The sequence below is a fragment of the Malaya genurostris genome, chromosome 2 (assembly GCF_030247185.1).
Source record: "Malaya genurostris strain Urasoe2022 chromosome 2, Malgen_1.1, whole genome shotgun sequence".
In the NCBI taxonomy this organism is placed as follows: domain Eukaryota; kingdom Metazoa; phylum Arthropoda; class Insecta; order Diptera; family Culicidae; genus Malaya; species Malaya genurostris.
Window position 1 is genome coordinate 306345099 of NC_080571.1, and position 14044 is coordinate 306359142.

Below are 14044 nucleotides of genomic sequence, written 5' to 3' on the forward strand. Positions count from 1 at the left end.
CTAACATTTTTAACGTTTCGGAACACTTAAATCCATTTGCAACACAAAATTTGATGCACGCACGTTGTTCTAAATTTTCATCCATTATAAAAATCGCCGCACGAATATTTTTCAACTTCTTTGTATAGACGCCAAACAAAAACTAATCGTACGATATGCGTCAAAATTTGACAGAATGTGTATAAAAGTATTGCCAACGTTGAGAGAATAACAGTTTACCGATTGGACAAGCGCGGGAATTTTAAAATGAAAATTCCGGTTCTTTTTTGATCATAAGGTACCTATATAAGATTTTCAAAATGTATGATTTTTTGTAACACAAAACGCAAAATCTTAGTACTGTTGGGGGCAATACTTGAAATACATTACCAATATTTAGATGTTATTTCAATGTAATGCGAGAATACAGCGAAGCATGCTCGGTTATTCTGCTCAATTAGGCTGTATCTTCATGTGTTTTTATATGCAGGGTAGTTTAATTGACAAAACAATTTCCCCGGATAGGTAGGGGCTGCAGTCCACTAGGAGATTGATAGTACCTATTAGCTCTCTCCGGACAGTACCAGCCTAGATGCCGAGTGGAATCCGGCGGAAAAAATGAACCAAGAATAGATCCACTGGGTTCCTGCTTCCATGTCGTAAAAGGCGACAATTGCAGGAGTTTCTTTTTCCTTTCAGTTATCAGACATTTACAATGCTTCACTTCTGATTACTCTATTTTACTAAATTATCTCTTCATTCAACCTATCAATTTTCGTCTAGCTTCGGAGAAAAGTTTTATTTGGAATGTTTTCTTATTGCATGTTATTGATTGTCTTTCAGGATTATAAATTGAATGATAAAAATCAACTATTGCGCAAATCCGTTGATATTACAAAGTTAATAACAGAGATAACAAATATCGGTATATTGAATACATAATAAAAAAAACAACTAGATATTAATATTTCAAACCACAAATTAATATTTTTCTCGGTAGCCGGCTGCCCAGATCAACCAATATAATCAATTAATAATTTTAATAAATAATTAAAATAATAAAGCGGAAATAATACAGAATCAAGACGCGCGTGAAATCTGTTGACCTTTATTTGCTGATTTAAAATGATTTTATAACAACTGTTTAGAATAGGTCAATGCAATGAATCAACTATTTTGTCTAAATCCTATTCACTCGTTTATTTTGTATCACGTAATTTCATTTACAAAAAATAGGAAAATTTTTATTCTTTACGCGATAGTGTTGCAAATTTTTCTTCAGTTTCCTCGAATAAGGGCTGTGAATCAAGACTTCCCGGGACTTCAACATAGGATATTGTTGAAACGTTCACTCGGGAAGTCAGTGGTGCATCCGAGCATCTTGAAACCGGAACATACTGAGTCGCGCACGAATATTACCAATACTAAAATTTTTACTAACAAATATCCTTCTGCCGTGACACTTGTGGAGTGCGCAGTAGTATATACCTCGGCCTCTAGTAACAACAAGTGTTGAACTAACATCCCTTCCCATTCCTTAGACAATCTACATTCGGTACTGGCCGGCGCCGGTACTGATAAATGAATTCTGGAATTACCAGAAGATGTACATTGAAGGATGATTTACCAGTCCCAGGTCGGATCATCTAGAAACTCCCTGTACAATTTCAGCTAATCCCGATCAGTAACGGAGTAGCAACCAGGGGTGGTCGCTCAAGCTCAAGCTCAAAACAATTTCCCCGGATAGGAGCTAGCTACGGGTTCGAGTACAGTCTCTGCAGTAGCTTTTTCGCGGTTTTCATCACATTGTTTGTTTTCATGCGAATGTCATTTTTCCAATCTGTTTTCCTTATTAGGTACTGATCAAATTTAAAACTAGCTCAAGGCAGCTCAGCGTCTTAACAAGACTAAAAAAAATCATTGAAAGTTAACTTAATCTGACGAAAATCGATCTCAGAATTAACTGCAAGTATGGGCAGTGTAGGAGATCAGGAAAATATTCTTGACACCCGGAGCTTCGCGTGTATTTCGCAAACCACTGTTAAATACCGACTGAAGCTGCGTGATGATCTACTTCATATACCCGTACGAATCGGTTACCGGTAACTATCACCCTGATAATCAAAATCTAGCATCGTTTATGCCTAATTTCTCTACCATTCATAACTGCTTAAATGTGCAAATCACAGCCGTAATCTAGTCACGACAAGGAAAATAAAACATTTCAAATCTCGCATGTGTCTTCACTGATGAAACCAATTACTGAAAAGTCACTTTCACTTATCTACTGCAACCAATAAACAAGCAATTACGGATGCTGCAATCACCAAGCTAGTAGTAACATTGTAAGCCGAGCGACGTCCTCCAGAACGCGAAGAATTCATTTGCATTCGGAGTGATAGCTCAAGAAAAACGGGTTTCCGGCGCGTCGCTTGGAATTGAATTTTTATTTATTGAATAAAGAGCAATTCAATCAACTGTATCGAAATCGAAGAGCACATTTACATACACAACCCAAGGGACCCGAATAAAAAATCATTTGCATACATATCAACCCCAACTGGTGAGAATTTAAATTGCAGAGATTTATTCGAATTGGAGGTCACCTTTGTCCATCCGTAATGACTTAAGTGATCGACGTTACACGGACGGGAGCGAATGTGACGTTTTGGAAAGATGTGAAATTCTGTTGCCGGGTGGCGTGATTTCCTATGCTGATGTAAACAGCTCAGTACCTGGGAATTAGCGGTATGCTAACGAAGCAATTTCTATGAAGAGTCGACTTTTTTTCTACAGAAGGATTTGAGGGTGTCAAAATACCGATGAATAAGCGATCATCTTGAATTAAACAGTTCTCGACTTGTGTATTCTGGTGATTTTAAATTCAATTGATTAAAAGAAATTTGATAAATTTTAGGAAGTCGTTGATGTTTTATTTTTATCGATCAGAATATGCTACAAATCCATGGTTATTCATTCACTGTTTCCTGTACCTTTGATATTGGAGAAAACGAAACTGCTTCATTGATAATCTGGAAAAATCAACAGATTTTAAAATGATAGAAAAGGATGAATCATTGCTAGCATGACAATGTGAATATCATTTCCAAATACACTACGGCCAAATCAGCAGTTTTTACACAGAACATTATCGCAAGAGATAAAATTCAAATTACTTCATGTTACCGCTACGGAACACCTGTGTTTACTTGTAAAGCAGACTTTGGCAGAATATTACTCATTCCGCTAGGAGCCACGCGTAATTGCGGCTCAATAAAACAGGTCCTCCACAATCTAAGGTGGTGTCGCGCCTATCATCTGTACATGAACATCGACAGCGGGCAGTGGTATTGTTACCTCGAAAGGCGATAGCGCTCACATCATTACCCATAAATGCCGCAGTGAGTGCTGTGCAGCTGCTCTCAATCGCAACATATGACACATTTACTTCGAAACTTGGTTGGTGGTTTAGCGTTTATCAGCGAGTGTATTTTAGTCAGTATTTATCATTAGGAACAGACATATTATCGAGCTTTAATTCCTACGGATAAGCAAGGATCCAGTTTTACGATGGCAGATTAGATTTCACGTGGAACGAAATAAGCTAACAAATAATGCATCTTACTGCATTTACTCTAATGTTGAAATTTGAACTGAATTTTTATTTCTAGAGCTCTGCTCAAAAGAGTTCTGAAGGAAAACATTTACAAGCTTACTATCTTTTGGATCTAAGCACTCTCTATGAATTCACGATTTAACGGATTAGACGGATAGACATTTTTCGAATCTCTTATGCGTTAAAAATGTTATTTATTCTTAAATTATTGATCAAAATTGAATCGACATTCGTTCGGTCTATTTCAAAATTTCTATTGTACCGAAGAATGTCAAGTACTGTATAATAATTACTCCGAAAAAAAGCTCTAATAAAAGTGCACCTGTATTTTACACCTGTATTTTTCATATTATTAAGAAGGAAAAAAATTGAATTGATGTTTTCACTACTCCAAAAATAGATAGAACGAAAGGAAGTAAAAGCTTAGGCGGAAAGGGGGGGGGGGGCGGCTAATGGAACGGACAGAGAACTGGCGGGGAACGGTGGCACTTACCGGCACCTTTTTCGCCATCCGATTGGCAGAGACATGCGCCAATCAGGAAAAGGCCACTGCCGACGATGAATACGAAGAACATCACCACCGCGTACCCGTCGAAACCGTGGATGATGAATGGCTTAGCCGGAGGCGACGGGGGTGGTGGCCGTGGACAGGACGCTTCACAATCGATGCACGAACAGGCCGGTGTTTTATCCTGAGGGAACGGAAGAGCACGAGCGGAAAAAATAGATTAAACTCGTTGTTTATCCGGATGCTACGGTGACTGACGATCCGAAAAAGGTCAAAAGTCAACGTCGGTACTTTAGTTGGAGTGTATTGTTGTATTTTAGTTTTTGCGCATGCATGGCAGTGTACAGTAGAGATTATTTCAAATGCACTCATATTTTACTCACATCCAATCTCTCGCTACATGGTACCACTCTGGGTTTCAAAGGCTGGAACTCATTCACTCCCGGATCGGTTGTTGGATGGGCAATATAGTTGATTTGGAACGGTACGTAGAGGTTTCCCTCCTTGGTTCCCATGTAGTTGAACCACTTCGTGGCGCTACACCGTGAGGCTCCCCATTCACCACACATCAGGTCCAACGCTAGCTGACCGGTGGATGGCACCGAGACCTGTTTGCACGAACCGTACGTGCCATTCAAATACTGCTCCGTGACGTGCAGATCGATCTCTGTGATGTACTCTTTTTCTGTGAATAAATTGAAGTGTTTTATTTCCGGATGGATTAACAAAACGAAATGATGACTTACTGGTATTATCGTTCACTTCAGTGGCCTTCACCTGCATAAAATTGGACTGGTTCCAGCTACAGGTAAAGTCGCACATATGCCGCACCAGGTTGGCCATGCAGGACGGACAGCGTGCGAGGAAATTCGCTGCTATTTTTACGTTGTTGTTCAGGATTTGAACCTGTTGGAATATAAAACGAAAGGATTTTATTGAGCGCATGAAAATGTTTGATTATTTGAATGTTGGCCTAAACAATTCTTCAATTATTAAATTTTCAATCTACTGGGAAATATTTTCGACATCGTGTTGCACCGATGAATGTTTGCGAAAAAATACTCTGCAAAAAAGAGCTTGAATCTACAAACGTCTTCAAATCGTAGGACTGCTTTACCATTGAGCATCTTTAATACGTCTAAAAGAAATTCCAATGAAAAAATTGAGTTAAAACGGACATGGCGGGGCAAGTTTGAAGAGTTTCATTTTGAAAAATCATCAGAGCTGTATCAGTGGAAAACATAGTTTTTTTCTAAAACATAATATATATTTATCTGGCCCAAATTTAAGCATTTTATAAATATTACTGAGGAATTCATAAAAAAAATTGTTCAGGAAAGTGTGGTCGTGTGTGAACTAGCATGATATTAAACATAAAAAAGTTCATATCACTCGAATACACATAAGTATTCTTCAAAATTCTTTTTTTTTGTCTCTCAAAAGAACTGACAACAACTAATATAATATCAAATGGAAACAATTTTGAACTGAATTTGAATAGTTTTTGTAATTTTTAGGGTTTATGTACCGTCGCTTAAAAAACGATGGTTTGAAGCTGAAAACACACATCGGAGGTCGATTCCGAATGGAATTCAATAGCAAACAAAATCATTTATTCGAATATAAGTTTATTAAAATCAGTTCCAACATTGCCGAGAAAATTATATGAGCTCTACACTAAGGTCTTTTTACGAGGTTTTTTATGCGGTTTCAAGGTGGCTTATATTTACGCGGATTTCCGAAGTTACGCAGATTTTTACGCGGATTCCAGAACTTACGCGTTTTTTACGAGAATTTTCAAAGTTATCCGGTTTTCTCGCTTTGTCTTAGAAATGCATGAAACGTCGAGAACTGGTGTTATCCAGAATTTTTTGTAGTTCAACTTTCTGACACTTATTTTTTTAGATTACACGTTTCGTGCATTTCTAGGACATTTGGCATAAATAAACTCGATTTGGGGAATCAAAAAAAAACTTCCCAGTCACAGAGTCGATGATTCTTAAAAATTTGTTTTTGAAATTACACCAGATCTGGGCGACCAGATTTCTTCAGTTTTGCGGTTTTTTTTCTATGCGGATTTCTAAGTTCACGAGTTAGTTAGTTTATTGTCGTGAATACGACTTACTTTACTATGGGACGCCTTTCCAAGATTGACCCTCTGAGAGAGTGATAAGTTTTCGATCGTGAATATTTCGTTCATTCTAGCTTGGGCAGTTAGCTGAGCAGAAAGTAAAGCAAGTACATCATTCCGGTTGGTTCAGGTCCAGAGCTCAGTTCCAGTATCAGGAATGCAGTTCAGTAGTGAATCAATTACAGGACGTTTGCGTTTCTCTTCACAGAAGATGGATTGCGTCAACCAGCTGCTGGTCGTTTGCATTGGAGCAAAATACAACGAAAAGTGGACAACGACGGGGAACATTGTGCAAAATCAGCCCTTCTAATGGCTCGAAAGAACTATAAAGATTATTTCTTTGCAAATCTGCGACAAAAATCATCAGTTTTGAACAAATCTAGAATAATTTTATTAGTTTTGTGCACTTTTCGCACTACGAAATTCGCACCAAACGAGTGCGAAAAAAGGCTGCACTTGACTGCTTCGCGTTCGAGAAAAGGGTGAGTGGGTAATGTCACAGATATCACTGGAGGACGTGAATACGAGAACTATTTATTTCGTATTATTCGATTGTTTGGTAGAATATGCTTGTCTTCAGTAATGTCGTTTTCGTTTTTAAATTGCACTGCACTGAAACCGTTCGTTTTTACCAATTGCACTACACCAGTGCTACACTTTTTCTGCACCGATACCACTGGTGTAGCACTCATCAAAAGTTTGGTGTAGCTCTGTGCAATGGAATCGTTTATTGTAGTCAATGGTTACTGTTTATGTTTTCGTCTTTTTTGTTCGTTTATTCATGCCTCAGTGTAGCACTGCACCGGTGTAGTGCAAATTAAAAACGAAAACGACATAAGTCGTACTTTAGTGTAGATGCACCGTTACAATTCTGAAAGTGAAGTAATAAAGGTTGCTAAATTCACACAACAAATTAATACGAATGATTATCTATATTCGGAAGTGTAGAAGAAGCCTGTCAGTTTTATTTGTATTCACGTCCTCCAGTTATATCTGAGACACCACCTATCCGTTTTTTTTTTGTTGATTACACCAGATCTCGACGTTTCATGCATTTCTAGGATAAAACCCTAAAAAAGAAACACATACTCACACACACACACACACACACACACACACACACACACACACACACACACACACACACACACACACACACACACACACACACACACACACACACACACACACACACACACACACACACACACACACAAACTGACACACATACACACATACGCACACACACACACAAACTGACACACATACACACATACGCACACACACGCACGCACGCACACACACGCACGCACGCACGCACACACACACTGACACACACTGGTTGAAAAATTTGTTCAATATATAAACATTCTGACATTTGAAGACTGATAAAATATGATAAACTAAAGAGAGTTTGACTTGTAGTACAAATATCGGAAGAGAAATCCGCCAAAGTTATTTCTAGGTATAGGAAGTATGGAATATTTCTTCAGATAATCTTACAATAAAAACTTAGATAGACCCTATGAGATCATCTCAATTGAAGAGGATGATCCGTCATTAGGAGTGCAATAACAGATTGACGACTTGAAATAGAATAACCGACAAGCGTCGTGAATAAGATGCTTGCTCATGTAACCATCAAATCCTCTTCTAAATGCGTATAAAATGCAGAAATCACAGTTTAAATTTCCCTGCATTCGCTCTTGTTTCTAGGGTAGTCACTACATCTGCGATTGAAGCTCATCACAACTCGAGAAAAAAAACAAGTTTCAATGATTCCCAAGGAATTTTGACAATGCAATTGATTCAGAGTCGTGTTTCTCATCCTATTACAAGAGAAAATTTTTGTATAAGCATTTCAATTCAAACCGACCAAACACTTGCAATGGTATGTCGTTGAACCCTTTTCGGTGTCTAGTTTGCTAGCGGCATAAATCATTAATGCACAGCACCCGTCACTACAAAACCCGAAATCACTAAATCACTAAAGCGATTGTACTTTGTGTGAGTGAGTAAGTGAGTGAGTGAACTACATTTAGGCAGTTTGCGCGATTGCCGACGGAAACGTACGCTTTCATTGCCAAGGCAAGTCAAGCCACCCTGCCAAGATGCAGTGCAACATTCACACACACACACACAATTAGCTCATCTATTCCCCGCACTTCGCCTTGTTTACGCTCAAAGTTGCTTCAGAGGGGTTTTTAGTGTTGCTTCGAATAAGTCGCAAACCATGCACTAATCGATAACATGAGCCGAGCTCGATATGTTTTCGAAAGGATCAGCACTAACTGAAAACAATGGAGCTATTATTCATCTCATGTTTTCGATCGGCTCAGCCCAGCCCTATTGCTGATGTTAGTTTCTTTCTGTTGTGTAGTTCGATGCCAGTATTCGTGAAGGAATGTTATTCTACAAAGTTTTCAATACTAATCTACAACATGATTCAGACACTTTACTTCGAGAAATAGTAGATAATCATTGTTTCGCTCGGTTCACACATCATCCTATAATGCAATGATTTGCATCGTTTCGTGTGGAGTGTTTTTCCGCACCGTTTGTTCGATTTAAACGAGTCACGAGGCATACTAAGAACGTCGCAGGCTCAGAATCGCACGGAAACTTACCTGTTCCGAGTCGCAGCAGGTATTGATGACCCCATCGCCGTCCTCGTCGACGAGTAGATGTTTGCACCAGACCTGCAGCAGGTCTCGCGTTTTGTCTTCGATCGGCTTGGCCGGACCGCTGTAGTTACAGTACTGGGATGTTATTGCCGTCTCCTGGTTGCACACCCCGTACCATATGCACTGACCGCCTCCGTCCCTTGCCGACGAAAAAGAATTTCCACCGCCAGTGTCCACTGGTGTCATTTGTGCCAACGACTGTAAGATTGAAAAAAAATAATAGAATAATTAGATGCGCTCTTTTCATTTTCATTCAAGGAAAATTGTCTCAAGTTAAATAGATATCGATAAAATATTCTTAACTGTTCGAAAAAAACTATTCAACTACTTCAAATCAAAACAAGGCGAATGCCCCCAAACAAAATTAATAGATCAGTTATTACAACACCGCTTCATTTGCCACTGATTGCACATTTATAAATATCGTTCCGACACCGTCGTAGAAAGTTCAATATTCACCGTTTGCCATCGAACCTTTGCCAGAAACACCGCCAAATCAGCGCCACTTGTTGTTTATTTGCTTGCTGTAGATGAAAATGTTGGCAATTGATCAGAACTGTCTAGTCGGTGCAGTGGGAACTGGCGCAGCTCGCCAGTTTCGTGTGGAAAGATCAAACGCTTCCATGAGGGGGTTGATTTTATCAATTACTACGAAAGCTTACGTAAATAGACAGTAATTGATATTGAAATTGGAAAAGACCCGAGACGTTTGCTGGCGGTTAAAGAGTTTCTTGTTGAGAACAAAACGGAGTGATTCGTTCTGTTCTGATTTCGTGGATGTGATTAAAGAATAATTTCGCGAAAAAGTTATACACAAAAATAGAATTCCCAACTTATTAAAAATTGTGTTTTTGTTAGTACTTCTAAAGTTTCGTCTTCGACTCATCAGTGCATAGCAGTTCAGGTTAAGCTTCCACGCCACTTAGCAGTTCAAAATAAACCGCTGAGCAGGCGAAAAGTTATCTCTATTTGAGATACACATAAGTTGCACCGAAACCAGGGTGGAAGGTAAATTGCCGATTTCAATTTCTTGTTTTTTCCCGCTGCATGAGATAATAAATTCCCGGTTTTTAGAACAGGCTTAAGGAGCAAGACTGTTTCCAACGTGTGCGTAAAAACAAATTCCGGCGCTTCTTTTTCTGATTTTAATCAATAAATCTATCATATGGTTGAAAAATAAACCAATCATTTCATTGTACTTATAATTGCATTTCAAGAAATGCGAAAATCTCAGTCTAAAACTCTTCCTTTTTCCTTAAAACTGCTCGAGAAAAAATATTTCAGTTTCAGCTTACTTTAACTAACAAATTTGATTAGCAACAAACACATTCCTATATTGATTTCCTCTTGCGGAAATTTTTGGGATATAAAGATTGACGTACCTTCTATAAGTAAATCCGCAAAATAGGAACCTTTAATTTAACACGCGAAAGGCAATGGGTATCAAAGGTTATCGTAAAACTATTTATTTTTCCGGAAAACTTTTATTGTAACAGAAAATATTTAGTTTTGTTTATTTTGTGTAGCGCAATCTAAAACAAATGCATTGAAGCATTGTTGCTAACTTTTTTATTAGGGAATTAAAATCTACATTCAAAAAATGTATGCAATTTTGCATCAAACGTTGGTGAAAAATTGATCAAAACTGATATTTCATCCAAAATGTCAGGCTTAACATTTATTTGAGAATAAATTATTGTTAAAAAAGATTGTTTGAAACTTTAATAAACTCGTTACACTGCATATATCAATCTATGACATACGTACTGAATAAAATGTACGTAATACACAAATTACCAACACAAGTTAACTTGGTTTACTCTTGATCATTAATTAATACTCTCTGATGTACGGAAAATGTTACAGTAAAAATAAAAATACTTACAATTGTGATTTTGAAAGAAGTTAAACAGATTTCATCGAAGATATTTTTTTTTGCTTCGACATCTTTTTGCTCGGCAAACATCTCCTTCTTGGTAAGAAGAATTTTAAGGTAGACCACATCAGGATGATCTCTTTTTAATTTCAGTTTCAATTATAATAGCGCCTTCTTCTGTTGTCAGATTTTACTCTTAATGTCTTTCTTTTCCTCCTCTTCTTTTAGTCTTTTATTTGGATCAGGGAAAAGCCTACTGGAATTAGTTTCTGTCAAACTTGTTCTCCAGCAGGCATAAAAACCCCTCATCTTTTGCATCAATAGATCATAATTATCCAAATGATAGATTTCCTTAAATCTAGTGCTTCTATAGTAACTAAATCTAATGAGACAGTAACATAAGAAACGATTTCTTGATAACATTACGTGATAAATGAAAGTCTAAAGCATTGAAACATTTGTTAAATATACGGCACATGCAGGCAATGGGCTTGTTATATCCATAATTAGTTCTAACATAGGGAATCCGAAGAAAAAAATAGGACAACTACGACGTCGAATGTCAAATTGTAACAATTGAAAGCTCTATGTGCTCTTTAAAATTTAACTTGGTTTCCAGAACACCCAGGTCCTTAACAGACGATGCGCGTTCGAGAACAGTTTGTGGCATATAATAATCGAACTTGAATACAGACTTTTTGCTGCAAAAAGAGACGACGGAGCATTTAGTGGCATTTAAACCATTTTGAAATATGAAATACGAAAGTCATCGGCGAACGATAGTTTCATACACTTGATCGAAAAACTTAGATCGCTGAGATATAATAAAATTATGAACGGTCCAAGGTGACTTCCTTGAGGAACTGCAGATGTAACAGCACATGGTGAGGTTGTAGAGGTTCCTATTTTCACTATCATTTCATTACCAGTTAGATATGATCCGTTTAATCCCAGTCTACTTAACTTGAAGATCGTTATGTGATGATTGATTCCGTCGAACGCAGCAGGGGAAGTTGAAAGCTTTGGCATGGATCCAAGCTGAGTCTCTGATATGTAGTCAGAGCAACTATGTGTTATAAAATCAAGAACTATAATTTCAATCAGCTTCGATACAGCGCACAAAGCAACAATTTCACGGTAGTTGGATACTATACCGTTGTTCACATAGGATTTCTTCCATATTTCAGGAAAAATTCCAGAACGCAAAGAACAAATGAAAATGTTGGATAGTGGAACCAACAAACTATTAGAACACTTTCTTATCACCACGGATGGAATTCCAGATCTTCGTTTCTTTTATTGTCAGACATCGCTTCGTAAGCAATTCGTCGTGTAAATTTTGCTTTCATACACAAAATTTGTTACCATATACCATAAAATTTGTTACCATATACCATACCATAGAATCGCATTCCAGTTATTACGTTCTTTGCATTATTGAATGTATTATCACTGAGATAATATCTTCCATCTGACATCAATATTCTTGAGTGCAAAATGTTGAAATAGCAACTTGTATTATTCGAGATCGAAAAGCATAAAATCGGAACTTTGTCCACTGAAGAAAACATTGGCTAGAACCGCCTTCTAGTAAATTTTAGTTTTATCAAGGTGAAAATTCGGCCATCTCGACCAATTGCTGAAATGTTCGCCCATCTTTAATTTTTTAGAGTTTCATAAAACTCACAAGCTTAAAAAATTTTAAAATCTTAGCAGAAACCGCGCGAAATCCGTGAAAACCACTAAATCCGCGCGATCCGAACTACTCAGTCTTTTGCAAGACTACCACTAAATCAGTCTTTTAAGGCTTTCTGGAAAATCAGTCCTTCTTAAGACTTATTGAAACTAAGAATGTTTTCTAGAGATGGACAAATCCGTTCATTACAAAGAACCGCTCAAAACTTGATAGTTCTACCAAAAGAATTAGTTCTATTGAACCGTTCTATCGTTCTTCTTTTTCTATATTTCATTTATTTCATCTTGGTTCTAACCTTTTTGGTTTCGTTCTTCTTCTTGGTTCTGAAACATTGTATATTGCTATAGTATGAGAGCTACAAATTACAGATTCAAAAACAGTCAGTGCTTTTTGCATGTACTTCTACCAATAATCATTCTCTTTTGTACACGTTATCAAAGGTCACGAGTGTATGTAACTTCAACCAAAGTCCTCAAACCAGTGAATACTTCGAAAAACGCAACTAATTTATATACATCCTCAAAGAATTCGATTACTTCCATTTCTATTGAGAAGAATGGAGAACTATTATTCTTAAATAAACATCGTTAAACGAAACATGGGATGTTGGCCCCTTGTCAAATGGATTCTGTGCCATAAAACCTGTGTGGGACAATAAGATGTTTCAAAACTTTTACTGAACTTCTCACTGAAATACAAAATTTAATATTGCCTTCAACTTTTCACTTGTTGGATCAGGAAAAAAAATGATGCTAAAATTCGTTACTATGATTAGGGTTAGTAATTTTTTCCCGGATTTGCACTAAAATTCCCGACTTTTTCCCGGTGAAACCAAATTCTCGGTTTTTCCCGGTCACTTGCCACCCTGTAGATGAATTCACCAAGATCGAAAGCTGTTTCGCAAAAAAAATCATGTTACCAAAAGGATCATTTCTCTGAAGGTGTCACTTCACCGCATGAGTCATTTTGCCAAATTGAAACTTTGTTTTAAATAACGTGCAAACTATACATTTATAACATGAAGTTTTCAAATTGCAAAAAAAAATCTTACACCCAAATTACTTTTTTACAGAAAAATTGAAAGGGTACCTACTTTGTAACGAAATAAAAGGGTTTTCAACTACTTTTTTATCAACATAAATATCAAATTACTGTTATTTTTGGCATCGACGATACAATGGTAACCGACAAAACACATTGTTTTTTACCGTTCAATTTTCGATTTTAACAAATTTAGACTCGTTTAAAATTTACTATTGAACCAAGTTCGAAGATCAAATGGCTGCCATTTCTGGTTCCGGAGAGATATAATGGTATGACTAACGTAACTGACAAAGCGCACTTTATATTGATCGCTCAATTTCCTCGAAGATGGCTGAACCGATTTCAACAAACTAGTTTGAAAACTACTTTTGGGTAAATATTTGAATTCAAAGATCAAATGGCTGTGATTTCTGGCTCCGGAGGTACGATTTAACCGACATAACGCGTTACTTTTTAGCGCTCAATTTTCTCAGAGATGGCTGCACCGATTTTTATGAAATTAAGCTTGTT

At 37.3% G+C, this 14044-nt stretch overlaps 1 protein-coding gene across 4 annotated transcripts in view; it reads right to left on the minus strand.

The window, feature by feature from the left end:
• Positions 1 to 14044, minus strand: part of LOC131431001 (NPC intracellular cholesterol transporter 1) — a 105267-nt gene that overhangs the window by 38937 nt on the left and 52286 nt on the right. For all 4 annotated transcript variants that reach the window (XM_058596348.1, XM_058596347.1, XM_058596346.1 and 1 more), the window contains exons 2-5: positions 8862 to 9116; positions 4850 to 5009; positions 4487 to 4788; positions 4089 to 4287 (exon numbers count right to left, since the gene is read on the minus strand). In XM_058596348.1, coding sequence (XP_058452331.1) covers positions 4089 to 4287; positions 4487 to 4788; positions 4850 to 5009; positions 8862 to 9116 — 916 coding nt within the window. The remainder of the gene's footprint in view (positions 1 to 4088; positions 4288 to 4486; positions 4789 to 4849; positions 5010 to 8861; positions 9117 to 14044) is intronic.